The sequence below is a fragment of the Acanthochromis polyacanthus genome, chromosome 3 (genome assembly GCF_021347895.1).
Source record: "Acanthochromis polyacanthus isolate Apoly-LR-REF ecotype Palm Island chromosome 3, KAUST_Apoly_ChrSc, whole genome shotgun sequence".
In the NCBI taxonomy this organism is placed as follows: domain Eukaryota; kingdom Metazoa; phylum Chordata; class Actinopteri; family Pomacentridae; genus Acanthochromis; species Acanthochromis polyacanthus.
The window spans coordinates 24067454-24082756 of record NC_067115.1 but is presented as its reverse complement, the minus strand read 5'-3'; the positions used below and the strand labels follow the sequence as shown (position 1 = coordinate 24082756).

General features: G+C 39.5%; 1 protein-coding gene across 1 annotated transcript in view; it reads right to left on the bottom strand.

Annotated features, from left to right (window-relative positions):
- klhl5 (kelch-like family member 5) overlaps positions 1-15303 on the bottom strand; it is a 31819-nt gene that overhangs the window by 11682 nt on the left and 4834 nt on the right. Inside the window, 4 exon segments of the mRNA XM_022206073.2 lie at positions 3787-3999; positions 7137-7333; positions 8975-9111; positions 14886-15074. Of these exon segments, the coding sequence (XP_022061765.2) occupies positions 3787-3999; positions 7137-7333; positions 8975-9111; positions 14886-15074 (736 nt within the window).

The following is a 15303-nucleotide window of genomic DNA, read 5'->3' as shown; positions in this document are numbered from 1 at the left end:
TCCTCCATAATTCTCACCGCTACAGAAAGAAAGATTCAGCCCAAATAATTCAACTTGGTCACTGAATACAAAATCAATTTTCCCAGCCAGACGTGGAGAGCGTAAAGCAAGCATGGTAAATGGATAAGCAGCTTACACGCCAGGGTGAACCCACACTTCTGCTGCATACAATCACCGAGGGACAAATTACAGTGAACCCTATTTGTGCATTTATTTGAGTGTGCATGTGTGTGTGCTCAAGAAGGACAGTCCTAGAAAAAAACGCATTTGTCCTCTCCTGTTTTATTTATCCATCACGCTGTGAAGGATTGAATGTGGAGGGCGAGATAATGCTGAATCCTGCAGGCTTCCCACCTGAGAAAGTCGTGTTATCGTCTCTGTTTTAGCTCACACTGGGAAGAGGCAGCACTTACAACAAACACACACAAACACTCTCCCATACATGTAAAAACACACATCTCCCAGCTATTTATATTTTTCATGCTTTATTTTGCACTCATTTTTCCCTTCAACATATTCTTACTAGCAACTGTCCTCTACATATTGATCTGCCATGAACCTGCTACCTTTGTGCCATCTCCACAAAACACATCATTTAACTGAAGATTTAATCAACAGATATGGTAATATTTGATATCCACTATGAGTAATTTCAGTTTGTTGTAACGTGGGTGGGTTGCTATAAAATTTTGTCAATACAGTCATGGTCACCAGGTGATGAGCCCTGAACATTTCTGTGTTCTTGTCATTTCTCATCATCAGGCTAAATATGTACTTATTCCAGTTCTTTATATTCTGTGGTTTGTAATCTGTCTTAAATGCAAATTACTAAAAGTAGCTTAAATTACAGGCATGGTACATAATGATTATACCTGCTATGCATTTGCAGTTTGGCATTGTAACACATTAGCCAGCATTTGGCTAAAAGCATCGGTGTCTTTTGCACAGCCTGCTGGTACGACTTATTTCTAGCTTTTGAAGTGAAAAAATATCTGCTTTTCTCTGTCTTTTAAAGCTAAGGAAGGTGTTTTTGGCACCTTTTTCTGCAACTTTTGAGACCAAACAAAAAATGGCAGTCAATGATTATCACTGGTGAAGCACACACACTTCAGCTGAGTATGATTCATCAGACCTACTCATCGGAGGCTAAATTCCCTCCCCTCACACATCCCGATCTTGGAACTAAGGGTGTTGGAAATTGTGGCATGCGTCAATTTCTGCAATTTTCCAAACTCGTACATAACAGGCAAGCTGTGCAGGGACACAAGTAGAACATCTCTCTCGAACACAAACTTTTGTTGTCAGCACACGAGAACTATAAATGTCTTGCAGGAGAGACTGTCTGACAAGGTGCACTGCTGCCCCTGTATTTAAGAGCCTCTCTCCATGACAGTCGTTTTTCTTTCCACCTTCCTGTTAGGAACAGCTATGAAAACATTGAATTTCCACTGGTCACAAATACAACAACTGTTTGGTGCATGCTGTCAGGCCACAGCTGCTCTTCTGTGAAGATTAGAACAACTGTGTGTGTCTGTGTGACAGCGGTAATGGGAGCAGGGATTAAAGTTATTAATCTGGTGAATTGACATCCTCTTGATGAGGAACTGCAAGGCGGCCTAGATACAGCGCTGACTAATTGGTTGATGAATATTGATCGGTTGTCTTTGTGAGGTTTATATGTCCCTTTATAAGCAATTCACAGCTCATGAGATTTCTGAATATTAATTCATTCGTCAGTTTGGCTTGCTGGGGCGGGGCTCTCACACGTGATGCAGCGTTAGCGGTAGAAGCAATTCTCAGCTCTGTGGCCCTTCTGCTTTCATTCTCTCTACTCCATCGCCATTCTGACACTTTACCTCTCTGCCATCCATCTTCTTCCCTGATTACATGTTACAGTGACTTGTGATTTCAGCTGACCAGGGCAAACTCGTATATCTGAGGCACAAGTGCAAAAACAGGGAGATGTATAGATACAGGCAGGGATGATGGAAAGACCAGGAGGTTGTGAGGAGAGTTTGATCTCTACACTTTCTTTATATATAGAGGAGGAAACTGCTGAGGAGGAAGATGAAGCGAACAGATAATTTAGTTGCAGTTAAGAGAGATATCACACTTAATTAAGGTTTTCAACGTGTGAGTGTGTGTGTGTGTGTGTGTGTGTGTTGTGTGTGTGTGGTGTGTGTGTGTGTGTGTGTGTGTGTGTGTGTGTGTGTGTGTGTGTGTGTGTGTGTGTGTGTGTGTGTGTGTGTGTGTGTGTGAATGTGAGTGCAGCCAAAGCCCCGGGCAGTAAGTGCGGTTCTGCCTAGCTTATAAACTTCTCAGCCAGACATCCTGCTATACCAGCTAGACAGAGCTTGGAGACGCATGTATAAGTATGGTAAGCATGATGTTTGTCTGAAGAGGCTGGTGAAACAGATCGAGAGGCAGGTTGGTTGTAGCCAGGATGAGGCAGACAGGTAAAAGAAAGAGGGAGAGAGCATGAACACAACCAGGGGATCATCAGGAAGAAGACCGGTGCACAATCTGGTCTCCAATTTTGCAGTAAGATATGAGGATAAAAACAACCTTGACAGCTCCCACAAATAGCAGCTACAATACTTATGTATTTCTAGCTTAGAAACGAATTGATTAACGCCACACACAGAGAAATGTTCAACAACGAGGAGACAGTCTAAAAACAATGTGCTTCTTGCTCGTTGATACTGAATGAAATTAATTTTTTACAGTTTGCTTCCTGGCAACATACAAATTAGTTTTGATCCATTCAACTAGTTTAAAAGAACAAAAATAACAAGAAAGGAAGAAAAAAAACCTTTAAAAACAGAGTTTACAAAGTGCTGCAATAAAGAAAATGCAGGATACTGAAAGCAAAAACAAACAAAAGCAAGTCAAAAATGATTTAACGTTAAATTAAAGCAACATAAAATATCAATATAAATATATAGGAATGAAAGAATAAAGATTTTTAAAAAGATCAATGTCACATAAAAGCAGGTCTATAAAAATGGGTTTAAGATGCGATTTAAAAGAAGCCACTGATTCTGCAGCCTCTGAAACAGCCAGAAGGGCCACATTTGATAATCTGAAGCTGTGAACTGGCTCATATGGGGTTAACATTTCTGCTATGTAGCTTGGAGACAGACTGAGAGGAGCTTTAAAAGTGATCAGTAAAATCTTAAAGTCTATTCTAAAACGAGCAGGGAGCCAATGGAAAGAAGCCAGGATTGGCAGGATGTGATTTTGTCTGCTAAAACCAGTAAGAAGCCGAGCTGCTGCATTCTGAACTAGTTGGAGGGTGAGAAGAGTGACTCCTGGTACATGTCAGAAACCATTTTGTTGTAATTACTAATATGCACTGAAACGATATACCTGATTTGTATCTGCGTAAAGACTAACCATACGAGTGGGTCATGAATCAACCATAGCGAAACTAAGCCACATTAATACAGCTGCTTTTTCAATGAATTTTAAAATTCTAGGTTTCTGCTATCAGATTCATTCAGTCATGGCAGACTGCCAACTCGCTTTTCAGTGCCACAGCAAATCTTGGCTTCTTTTTACTTCACATAGAAACGATTTCAGTGAGTCTGACACAGTGGGGTATGCAGATTTTAAAAATCGCGACTAGACCAGTGCTTTTGCTACTCGACACAGACAAATAACCAGAACTGGGGTACAGAAATCAAAATCTGGAGAGATAAAGTTGAATCCGTGCATCTCTGACTGTTAAATTTTACTATCCTCTTACAATACTACAGGTGGCAATGAGTTCTTTGCAGCTCTCACCTGTGGCTGCAGCAGCGGCAGTCTGATATGAGCCAGCAGCAAGGGGAGATGGCGTTGTCGAGTTGGGGCATCATGGCTGACCCAGGTTAGCAAAGAGGTTACTACGGTTTCCTCATCGGGCACGTTAATATCATCCGATGTGAGCAGCCTTTCTATCTCCTCCACTGGGAGTAACAGGAACTCCTGGCCTCCAACTACCTCCAGAAAGTGTTCCTGGTGAACGAAGAAGGCAAAAGTAAGTGACAGACGAGATGATTGAGAGGAATAGCGAAGGAAAGAGTAAGAGTGGATGAATAATGCATTGCACGAAGAAGAGGGGAGTAAGGGAAGGAAAAAACAATAGGGAGGATTTGAGTGCAGTGAGGAAAGGGATTAAGGGTTGAAGGAGGGCAAGGAGGAGAAAAAGGAAGGAAATAAGGGCTTGAAAAAGGTCAGATGAAACTGGTGAAGAGAAGCAAGAAAAAGAGATCTGGATGACATAAGATTACACTGCAAAAACTCCAAATCTTACCAAGTCTATTTGTCTTATTTTTAGTCAAAGTGTCTCATTCCACTTGATTAAAGATCAATTCACTTCACAAGTGACATTTCAGCAAGATGGAGGGACTTGTTTTTAGACAATGCATCTGAAATGTCGTGTTAAGTCAAACAATCTTGAAACTAGAAAAGCACTCAGAGTGCAGACCTCCGCCAAGGATATTGACATTCCCATGGAACATTGTATTCACATACATTTATGTACGATTTAGAACATTTTGGATGACACACTAAACTATGACGTTTTTTCCACATTTTGGACGACATACTAAACTATGACGTTTTTGTCACTTTTTGGACAACATACTAAACTATGATGTTTTTGTCACATTTTGAACGACACACTAAACTATGACGTTTTTGTCACATTTTGAACGACACACTAAACTATGACATTTCAGTTACATTTTGGACAACATACTAAACTATGACTCAGAGAGCGCAGACCTCCGCCAAGGATATTGACATTCCCATGGAACATTGTATTCACATACATTTATGTACGATTTAGAAATTGAAGTATTATATTGTATTTTCATGGAAACATAAGACATATATTTTCATGAACAATTTTAATGCATTCTTAATTAATCAACAGGGAGAGAGGAAAACAGGAAACCCATGCAGTAAAGGATCATGAGCTGGAATTGAACCTGCGTCTCTGACACAGTCCTGTTTACGAATCGCCTTCTTAACCAGTTGAGCTATCTGGACACCTTGTTCCAAAGACGACATACTAACCTATGATGTTTTTGTCATATTTTGGACCACATACTAAACCACATACTAAAAAATTCTAAGTGATCCAGAATCCAGGATCCTTTCCAGATTGCCACCAAAATTAAATCAGCTCTTCCTCTTACCATAATCTACATCCCCTGAAAATTTCATCTGAATCTGCCCAGGTGTTTCTGAGTTATCTTGCTAACAGACAGACGGACAGACGGACAGACAAACGCCGGGTGTCACATAACCTCCTTGGCGGAGGTAATTATCTTGTTTTAAGTTGAATTTTACAAGAAAACTCAAAATAAGTTTAACCCTCGTGTCGTCCTGCAGGTCAAATTGACCCGTTTTAAAAGTTTAAAAATGTGGAAAAAAAATCTATTTTCACAGTGAAACTTCTGATGTCCACATTTTCAACATTTTTGAGGAAATCTTTGAACATTTTTTGGTGAGAAAAAAAGAAATGTTAAAAACATTTCTTAAGAACATTCACATAAAAATCGACCAAAATCCAGATTTTTATGTGAATGTCCTTAAAGAAAATATTAGAAGTTTTACTGATATATATGTAATCACTTTAGATATTTTTAAGATTTTTTGAAAGGTTTTACTAATTTTTTGAAAACATTTAAAAGAATTTTCTTTCAAAATTTGGGGGATTTTTTAAAATGAAACTTTTAATGAATTATTGGAATTTTATTCCTGAAGGTTTTGCAAATTTTCAGAAATTTGGGGAATTTTTTGCTGATTTTTTGGGATTTTTTTCCAGACAAGGAAACAATATTTTTGGTGCCCATAAATGGAGACAGCAGGAGGGTTAAGACATCTCAAATTAGGAGGTTACATGAAAGCAAAAATCTGTTTTTGAGTGAAAAACTGCTTCTTCTTTTTTTAGCATGTCTGGCTTATTTTAAGACATAAAGTTGGAGATCCTGGTTAAATAGAGCTTAAAATAAGTTTTCCCAGCTAATTTTAAGATCTCAATATTCTAAATGTCATATCTTATTTCAAGAAATCTTACCAAGCCATTTTTCACTTGTTCTGTTGGCAAATTTATTCACTTATTTCAAGGTAAAAGTTTCTTGGAATAAGTTATTTTTCTTGTTTTGAGAGGGGCATTTTTTCCAGTGTAGAATGAGTCAGGTTTAGAAGATAGCAAGGTAGGACTGAAGCAATAACTTTCACTGTCAGTAAATCTTGATCTGGATTGATCTGGATTATTATCTTAATGAATCAGTTTATTGTTTGCTCCTTAAATGGTTACAGAATAGAAGCAAAGGTCATTTATGATTTCCTAAATCACAAATAATATCTTAAATTGCTCTTTCTGTCCATTTATAGAGAGATTTGGTTAGATTTTCTTTGTTTTTCTAAGTATCTATTTGTTTATGAAAGCATTATCTGTGGAAATAAAAAAGGGAAGTAAAGCATGTCAAATGAAAATGTGGCTTTCTCTGAAAAAGAAACGTAAACAATACTGACTTTTCTCCACCAAGTGACTGTGATTGTATAGCTCGTACACAAAGGCTGTAATAATCCTGTAAGCTGTTGAAGTGTGTGTGAATGTGTGTGTGCGCGTGTGAGTGAATTACTGACACAGACAGTCACACCCAAATAAAGCCACCTTTACGACATAATTACTCCAGATTAAACCTTAACAATAATCCACTTAGAGAGAAAGAGGGGAGCAGTGCTGCTGACGGAGACAGAGGCTGGGTGAAAAATGAGCCATGTAGAGACAGTAGAGAACAAGAAAAGAAAAAGAATAATCAAGCCGATAAAGGAGCTATTTCACTGTCACCATAGCAACCCTGTGCTGAAAAAAAAAAAAAAAAAAACAGCCACCGTGGCAATAATGGCTCGGAGTGAATGAGCAGCCAATTTGCTAGCAGGAATAAAAATCAAGGCTGTAAACTGACCAAACCACTGCAGCTGCATAGAGGGTGGAAAAGGTAAAGACGATAGAAATCTGTTGCTACGTGTATCGGTTAAAACCCACGCATCGTCTGTATTTTTATTGGTCTATAATTCCAACTCACTGTTTCATTCCGGTGGAGGTCTAGAGAAGATGCGAAGGCTGTACTCACCATGGTGTAGGCATGAGCGGCCCTCTGCAGGTCGTGGCAACCCTGAGCGTCGGCATAGGAGTGGATGCCGAGACAGTTGGAGGGGTGGAGCTGCTTCATGAGGAAGGAACAGCAGGCCTGGACCACGGATGACAACTGCAGCAGGCAGGAGGCTGACAGCAGAGACTCAATGGTGTCCTCCCTCAGCTCAAGGCGGCCTGGACAACATGAAGGGAGCGTTAAAAGCAGGAAGAAGGAGGTTAATTAATCCCATCTATGCAAGCTTTCCCACTGCTTTACTAATTCTGCTAAACATATTGCACAGATAGGCACATGCCTAACAATAGCTGGAGTGGTTTTCAATGGAATGCGTTACTCCTGGGATTATTGTGGTGTTTAATAAAGTATATAGAGACAAGTGATCCGTATTAATGCAGTGGTGTAAACAGGAGAGTAATCTGTCGACTGATCAAAAAATAATATTGTTCATGATTAACAGAAGGGTCATTCCATCTCAAATTAACACATTTTAAAGGAAAATTCTGCTAGACCATATTCAAAGCACAAAATATGTGTATTTATAAAGATATTTGCGAAATTTATCTTGATGTATCAATTACTTTCCAAGATGAAAATGACCCTTTGACTCACTTTAAGCGCCTCTTTTTCACGCACTGCAATTTGAGGCAGTGTTCGCATGCTAATATTTCAGGAATTAAGTCTGAAATTGTTACTTTCACAGAAATATGCTTCTGTTAACAGAACAAAACACTTTCTTTGTTGTATTTGGAGGAACAGTATAAATCAGAACTCCGTTCTACTCAGACTAGGCTATTTCCTAATATTTTTGTTGTTGTGGTACAATTCAGTTATGAAAGTTCAACAAAAACAACTTTTTAAAAAATATTGTGCCCAAGTATGTTATATCAAAAAGTATTCTACACGTTTTATTTTGTATTCGTGTGACATGAAACTACATATATATAATAAAATATCACTTGTTGATTTCTGCATTATCAATTAGTAGTCGAATATGAGACATCTCATGACGACTTCAATATTTTCATATTTCCACTCATATGTATTCAGAGATTATTAGATCTACTTGCCCAGCATTACAGATTCTGAATCAATGGCATGATGAGAAATAACAGTAAAAATATCAGGCTTTTATTTTACATAGTTTCTGATATATTGTCATTCAACCATAGCCTCAAATTTAAATGTGCAAAAAAACATGCTGATGGTGGGTCGTCAGACAGTTGTAATTTATTTTTTTACTTAGTACTTGATATATCAATCTTAAATTTCACAGATAACATCTTGAGTATCCCTAGTTTATACTAAAAAAAGTTAAAGAAAATCATAGATGGATGAGGAGAGTGCCCCTGATGATTTCAGATGGAATAAAGTAGAACATGTTTAAAAGCAATATTGACGTTTTAAATGTGTACTCTGCTGAAGGAAAGCTGTGTTGCATATCAAATCAAGCACTTCCTAAACCAAGAAATGAAGATGCTTTGGCTTCTCTTTTGGAGAGTTTTCCTGCTACTAAGCACACACTCCTACAGACTGCAAAAAAACAACAAGATGTTGCAGCTGTATGTAGAAAATAACAAATCACTGCAGTGCCATCGCTGATTGTAATGAAGAACCGTGTTGTTTTTTGTTGTCAATCCAATGTTCTTGTAAACTCTAAAATCTTGTAAAATCATCAACAGTATGCATTTTACTGCTGTGGCAGGCTGTGTATCTAAAAATGGTACTTTACAGCATACAATGTTTTTTATTTTCCAGCAAAGGAGAGAAGTCTGATTCTATCTACTAATCTTTCTTTAATAAAGGAGATATGAGTGTACCTGTGTATGCATATTGCACCAGGACCCACAACGAATCAGGGTCCACTCCCTCCATCTTCACCTCGTCCTGCTTGGCCTCCCGCACATCACTGGTGAACATGGCCGCAAAGTAATCCGACACTGATGAAAGGACCAGTCTGTGAGAGGAGAGAGTGTCAGCCATCAGTCAGAGAGGATGGACAGCTGTAATGGAAGAACAGAGAACTTTGACCTTGCTGACAGGATGAGTCTGGATTGAAAGGGAAAAGACCCTGAACAGAGAGGGAGACGATGGCACAATCAGACGAGGCACAACACAGTCATCCCGTAAACAGATCATAAAGCAGATACGGGAGCAGCATTAAACACATCAGAATCCTCTAACTAAATAGCTTGTTGGATGGTCAAACAGCCTCTGAAAGAAGATTTGCGAAGCCAGAATTAGAATATCAGGATAAACTTTAAACCTGACATTCACGTCCACTTCATACACCAACAGTCTGAACTTCTCTTTCAAATGATTTGTCACTTTTCATCCCTTTACGTTAGTCTTACAGGCTGCCTATTCATGTGTAAATAGGTATCCTTGTCACTTCTACATAAAAATCTTAACCTAGTGACATTTCTGGAACATTTTCATCATGAGGAAGTCTAAACAAAGTGCTGCAATATTCAACATAAAGGCATAAAGACACCAACAAAGAAGTGTGACAAAGCCATTAAATGAATGGACTGTTAGTATTTCTACAGTAGGATAATCAACCCATACGCACTTTAGGCAGGATTAAAACAGTCTATTAGTTCCAGTCCTATTAATATCACTTCCCCTGAACAAACAAATCACATCTGAATGGGACTCTCAAAGTGCATACTCCTCTCTGAAGACATCTTATGAAAGACAGAAGAAAACTGTGCAAACAAAAGCCTGGCACAGGCCTGAGGCATCTCCAGATGTTTGTACATCATGAACACGTTGAGGATAAAGAGCTTCAGATGTTTAATCATTTAAGTTTTCCCCAAACAACCAGTATTCATTATGCAATATGCATGGAACTATTTGCAAAGTGTGAAATACGGGCAACAGACCTGAGCTCATAGAAGATTATGTGGGACAAAAGACATTTTTTGAAAAGATTTTGCCACAACTTTTCTCCTATTAACACACCTTCATAACACTTTTCATATTGCTGCAATGTGAAGTAAGTGACTGTGTTGAGTGCAGCTACAACTAAAGCTGATATTTATTATTGATTAATCTGTAAATTATTTGTTTTGTGTGAAAAATTTCTGCTATAAATTCAACCTATATTCACATGCTTATTCAACATTCTCATCAACATCAAAGAAAAACCTAAAATCCTGCTACAAGGAGAATTTACACTATCTTTAGTTTTTAAAAGGACTGAAGCAATTGGCATATTATTAAAATTGCTGGAGGATTTGTTTCCGGGGCAACTCTGGAACTCACACAATGGTATTCTCTGAAAGATTATAATTGGCACAAGAAGCGACCATACAAAAAATTAAGAACATAATGTCACTACTGTTCTGTAATCATGTGCTTTTTACAGTGCTCGTCTCCTTTCATGCTCCAACTTGCTCCATGAATGAAATGCTTCTATTTATTCAGACCTCATTGCTTTAATTTCCCAGTGTTTGTTGTCTGCAAAAGACACAATATATTTACACAGAATTCACAGAAAACTGCCAACACAAAAAATACAGAGGCCAGTGTGAGCACTATGAAACGACTTACAATCTGTACAGTCACAGGGGAGACAGATGTGTCAACAGATGACCTCTCGGATGAGACAGAAGGAAAGAGAGACGAGTATGCTTAACATGAGGTCAGTGTAAAACTTCGTGGCGGAAGAGTCGGGGAGAGAGAAGTTATATGGCTTAATGGAGAGCAACAGAGATGGAGGACACAGGAGCATTATCTTAAGGTCACTTGTAAAAGACACTTAATTCCCTTCTGGAACAATCCATTACCCTTTCATGTCACCGTGAAGTTTAAGGCACTCACACAAGCATGAAGGCACTGGAAAAGTACCAAAAAGCACTTGTTGGTGAATAATATATACGAGTATGCGATATTTTTTATTCACTACTGTTGAAGATGTCAAAATGCAGGTGTTTGGTTATCTTTTCCTAATGATAGCTCACGATGAAGCTACGTTTTAAGATGCAATAATTGACTGGCAGAGAAATAATAAACAGCGATTATGAAAACTGATCAACTGTTTGACTAATTTTTCCAACTGAAATGCCAACAATGACCTCATTCCAGCTTCTTGAGGATTTTGTGCTTCTCTCTAACTCGATACTGACTACATCAGCATTGGATATCTGGCGTAATCAGCAAAACAACCTTCAGATCACTTGATGAAAATAATGGTCAGTTCAGTTGCTTGACTCGCATTAGACAGATTTCCCCGGTGAAAATGACCGTGTGTGTCTGTGTGCTTACAGTGTCTGCACATTTTTTTTCTTTGTGTGTTTTTTTTTCATGGTCAACAAATAAATGTGTGTGGATTGACTGACTGTGTGTGCATGTGTATAATCTCATTACTGAGTGCGACACTGGGACCTTGACAGATAGCCTGAAGCAGAGAAGAGCCTGTGTGTGTGCGCGTGTGTGTGTGTGTGTGTGTGTGTGTGTGTATTTTGCAGACATAGATGTCAAAACACACTATAGTCAGCAGGAAGTTGTTCTGCCAGTATTCCAGTCAGGTATCTTTTTTTTTTTTTTTTATCTCCCACACAGCCTGGCACACACACACACACACACTTAATTTTTCATGTAGGTCTCTGTCTGACTCACTGTGAGCGACACAAGCTATATACAGCACCGGGTTATTTACACACAAACACAAATGCACTCTGCTCAAGACAGAGATGTGACATGCAGTGTGTCACACAGTAATGGAAAGAGCAGAGAGGAGACAAAATGCCAGTGAGAGGAGAGCAGGAAACAGACAAGTTGGACTCAGGAAAAGAGGGCAAATGCTGGAAACTGAACACTGTGTTTGTTTTTTTTGTTTGGATGTGGATGTGCAGCTCGGTACAGAGATACAGCGGTGGAAAAACAGAGAGGGTGAAAACAACAAGCAGGCCAGGTCGTGAGAAAGACCTACTTAAGCATTGTTACCTTTGTCTGCACATAATGAAATATGGAGATGTAGGAGAGAGACCTATCCCTGCTAGTCATGCCTGGCTCGGGGGATGGCAAGTCAGTCTAAATGTCATTTGGTCAATACACCATTTTGGTCCAGCCTGAAACAAGCACTGGATGAATTTCCATTAGATTTAGTACAGACATTGATGGTGCCCAGAGGATTAAACCTAATGACTTTGGTGACTCCCTGCAGCGCCACATTTGTGGGTTTGAGTGAACTGTCTCAAAAACTATTTAATGGATTATCACAAAACTTACTGCACACATTTATGTCACCCTTTAGGGCAAACTGTAATGACTCTGCGGTTTCTTAACTCTTCATCTACTGCCTCCATCAGCTCAGAGTTCTATTATGCTACAATACTTTAACAGGACCTACTGAGGATGTTCTCATGCCCTGCATAGCTCCCAGATGGTTCCTATGAAAAGCTCCTGGAAGCAGCTGTGCACTGATCTTTAACGGAGGTGCTAAGGGTTAACCAGATGTATATGTGCAAAACCAACCAGCTTGACTTCCTCCCCAAAGCCTTTCCTCTTGTGAAACCTCTGTTTAAGTCCGACACACAGCTGATACCCTGAGCTTTTCTGCAAGACCTGTTTCTCCTCACAGTGGAACACAGAGACCTGAACTGGGCTTGCATTGCTGTAGTTTTGTTGTGCTAAAAACAGACTGGAACCAAACATAATAGGTCTCAGATGTACACCTATTGATCTGAACAGCTGTAATAGTATACTTTCTAAAATCTGTTAAGGTAGCTATTACAAAGGTGTCCACAAGAGGATACAAAAATAAATTTGCAAGGTAATGTACAAAGGCTCTTGTTTTCGTAATGCACACGCAGAGTTGGAATTTTGCTTAACGAGCACTGTTTGCAAGAAAGTCCACAAGGAATGTGCAGCTATATACAGTACAAGTGGCCTATTCAGCAAGTAAGCTGCATTTTCTGTGAGTACGTGTAAGACGAAGAGAGAGAGGGAGAGAGAAAGAGGGTGTATGTTTTGTTCCCAGAAAAGCACTTTTATCCTACACATACAATAAATCAATCGCAAACAAAAAACCCACTTTCAAACAAAGATGTCTTACTCCTACCCCTTCACTGGCGCACACAAGATCAACGCACATTCACACACACAGCAACTTCGGATGCCAGCACACTCTTTCACATACACCATTAGGATTCTCGTACAGCACAGGCTTTTGTTTGTCACCATCTGTGCCTGCAGGACTAAATTAAATGAGACAGAAGAGGAAGGCAGTGAGAGAAAAAGAGTCTTTCTGCTGGTGGAGGACCACTTTTCTGTCTCATCCTTGTGCAGATGGACCCTGCTGCTACACCAGTGGCCACATGCCCAGAGAGTATCAACAGCAACCAGAGTAGCGTAGCAGGGGCTGGATGGCAGGAACATGTGTGTGTATGTAGCGGCTGATGCATGATTCAGACTCAGCTGACTGCGGTACATATGGTACAGAGATGCAACTAAAATAAAAGGGGACTTCCCATGAGCATAGCTGTGTATGAAAGCCTCTTTCAAACAGTTTGCTATGAATGCAGCATGTGTTATCATGCTTGTGTGTCGATGCACGTGTTCACGTGATGAGCGTGTCAGCATTTCATGTAAGAGTTAATTCTAATGCTTCTGCATGTGTATGTGATAGCAGAGCAATTGTATTCATTTTCAACTATCCCTCTGAACTGCGAGCAGTTACAGGATATTTTTTGTTCCTGTCACATTAATACTCACTGCTGATTAACTTTTCATTTAAAGTCTTGCACTTCTATAGAAACAACGCAGCAGCTCGGAGTATTTAAAATGCAAAAATGTGTTTTCTACATGTGAAATCTATCATGCTATAAATTATACAACAAGTAAAGCACTCAGAGAGCGCAGTACTCTGCCAATGCTGCTCAGCCGTATCATTTTTGACGGCTGAAATCTTGAAAAAATTTGTGGCAGAAATCACAGTAACATAGAATGTGGTCATTTAATATAGATGTACCCACAAACAAAATGACGTTGCACTGAGCACAGGTATGTTATGCATGTGTACGTTATGTACAGATACTGAATCACGTGACTTAAATATGTAGCAGGCAGCTGGAATTGATGGGACTCTGAAACACCCCCACAATTTAATCAATCGTTCCTTGTATCATTTCCGACAGATAAGTCCCAATAAGTCCGCAGCGGTCTATTTGTAGAAGGATTGCAATTATGTGATCGTCAGCAGGCAGCTGATGTAGTGTTCACTTGCTGTCATAGTTACAGTGACGCCATGCCGCTATCTCACAAGTATACAGAAATCTTTAACAAATCCGTGGATCCAGACTATAAGCCACATCACTGCCAACATCTAATCAGGTGGTCCTTGTGTCATTTCTGACCTTGCCTGAAAATTTCATCCAAATCTGTTAGTCCGTTTTTGATGTTTCTAATGTTACGAACAGACAGACAAACCAACACCAATCATCACACAACTCCGACTCCGATAAGTGGTGTAATTATAGCATTTATTTTTTATTGTTTTGATAATGGTATGCTGTTCAATCTCGCTGGCGAGTTCTGGGGTTCAAACGATCTGCTGATTATTTTTTCAATTTACTGACTGATCGTTCTGTCATCAAACCGTAAAAATTACTCATCACGATTAACAATAAGGTAAAAACATGATCGAGTTATAATAAGAATATCATTCTATTAATATTGCAATCTTTGCTGTGTATGTGCAACATTGTATCATTTCTTCACTCCTACCTGTGTGCAGGTATCCGTCTGTCTCCAGCCACCAGGATGACGTCACACAGCTGTCTGGTCCTCAGGTAACCCTCCATCTTGCGGAAGGTGACATCAGCGTGGGACAGAGCTGTGAACATACACTCCTCTGGACACGCACACGGCTCCATCGACACGCATGACGACAGCGTGGCGCTGCTGTTAGACGTCCTGCACCCACACACAAAGACAGACATTCACACAAACGCACACGGACAAAGACACAAAGAGAAGGAGACAGAAGCTTTGAGTGCATGTGTTGATGTTGATTCTCTTTTGTTCAAGACAAAGAGACAGATGTGTGGAGAGAGTTACACCAGCTGCTGCTTCTTCCATGTACACCGACGTTTCCTTTGTATCATTCCCTCACACGCATTCTTTCTCTTCGTCACTTTTCAAC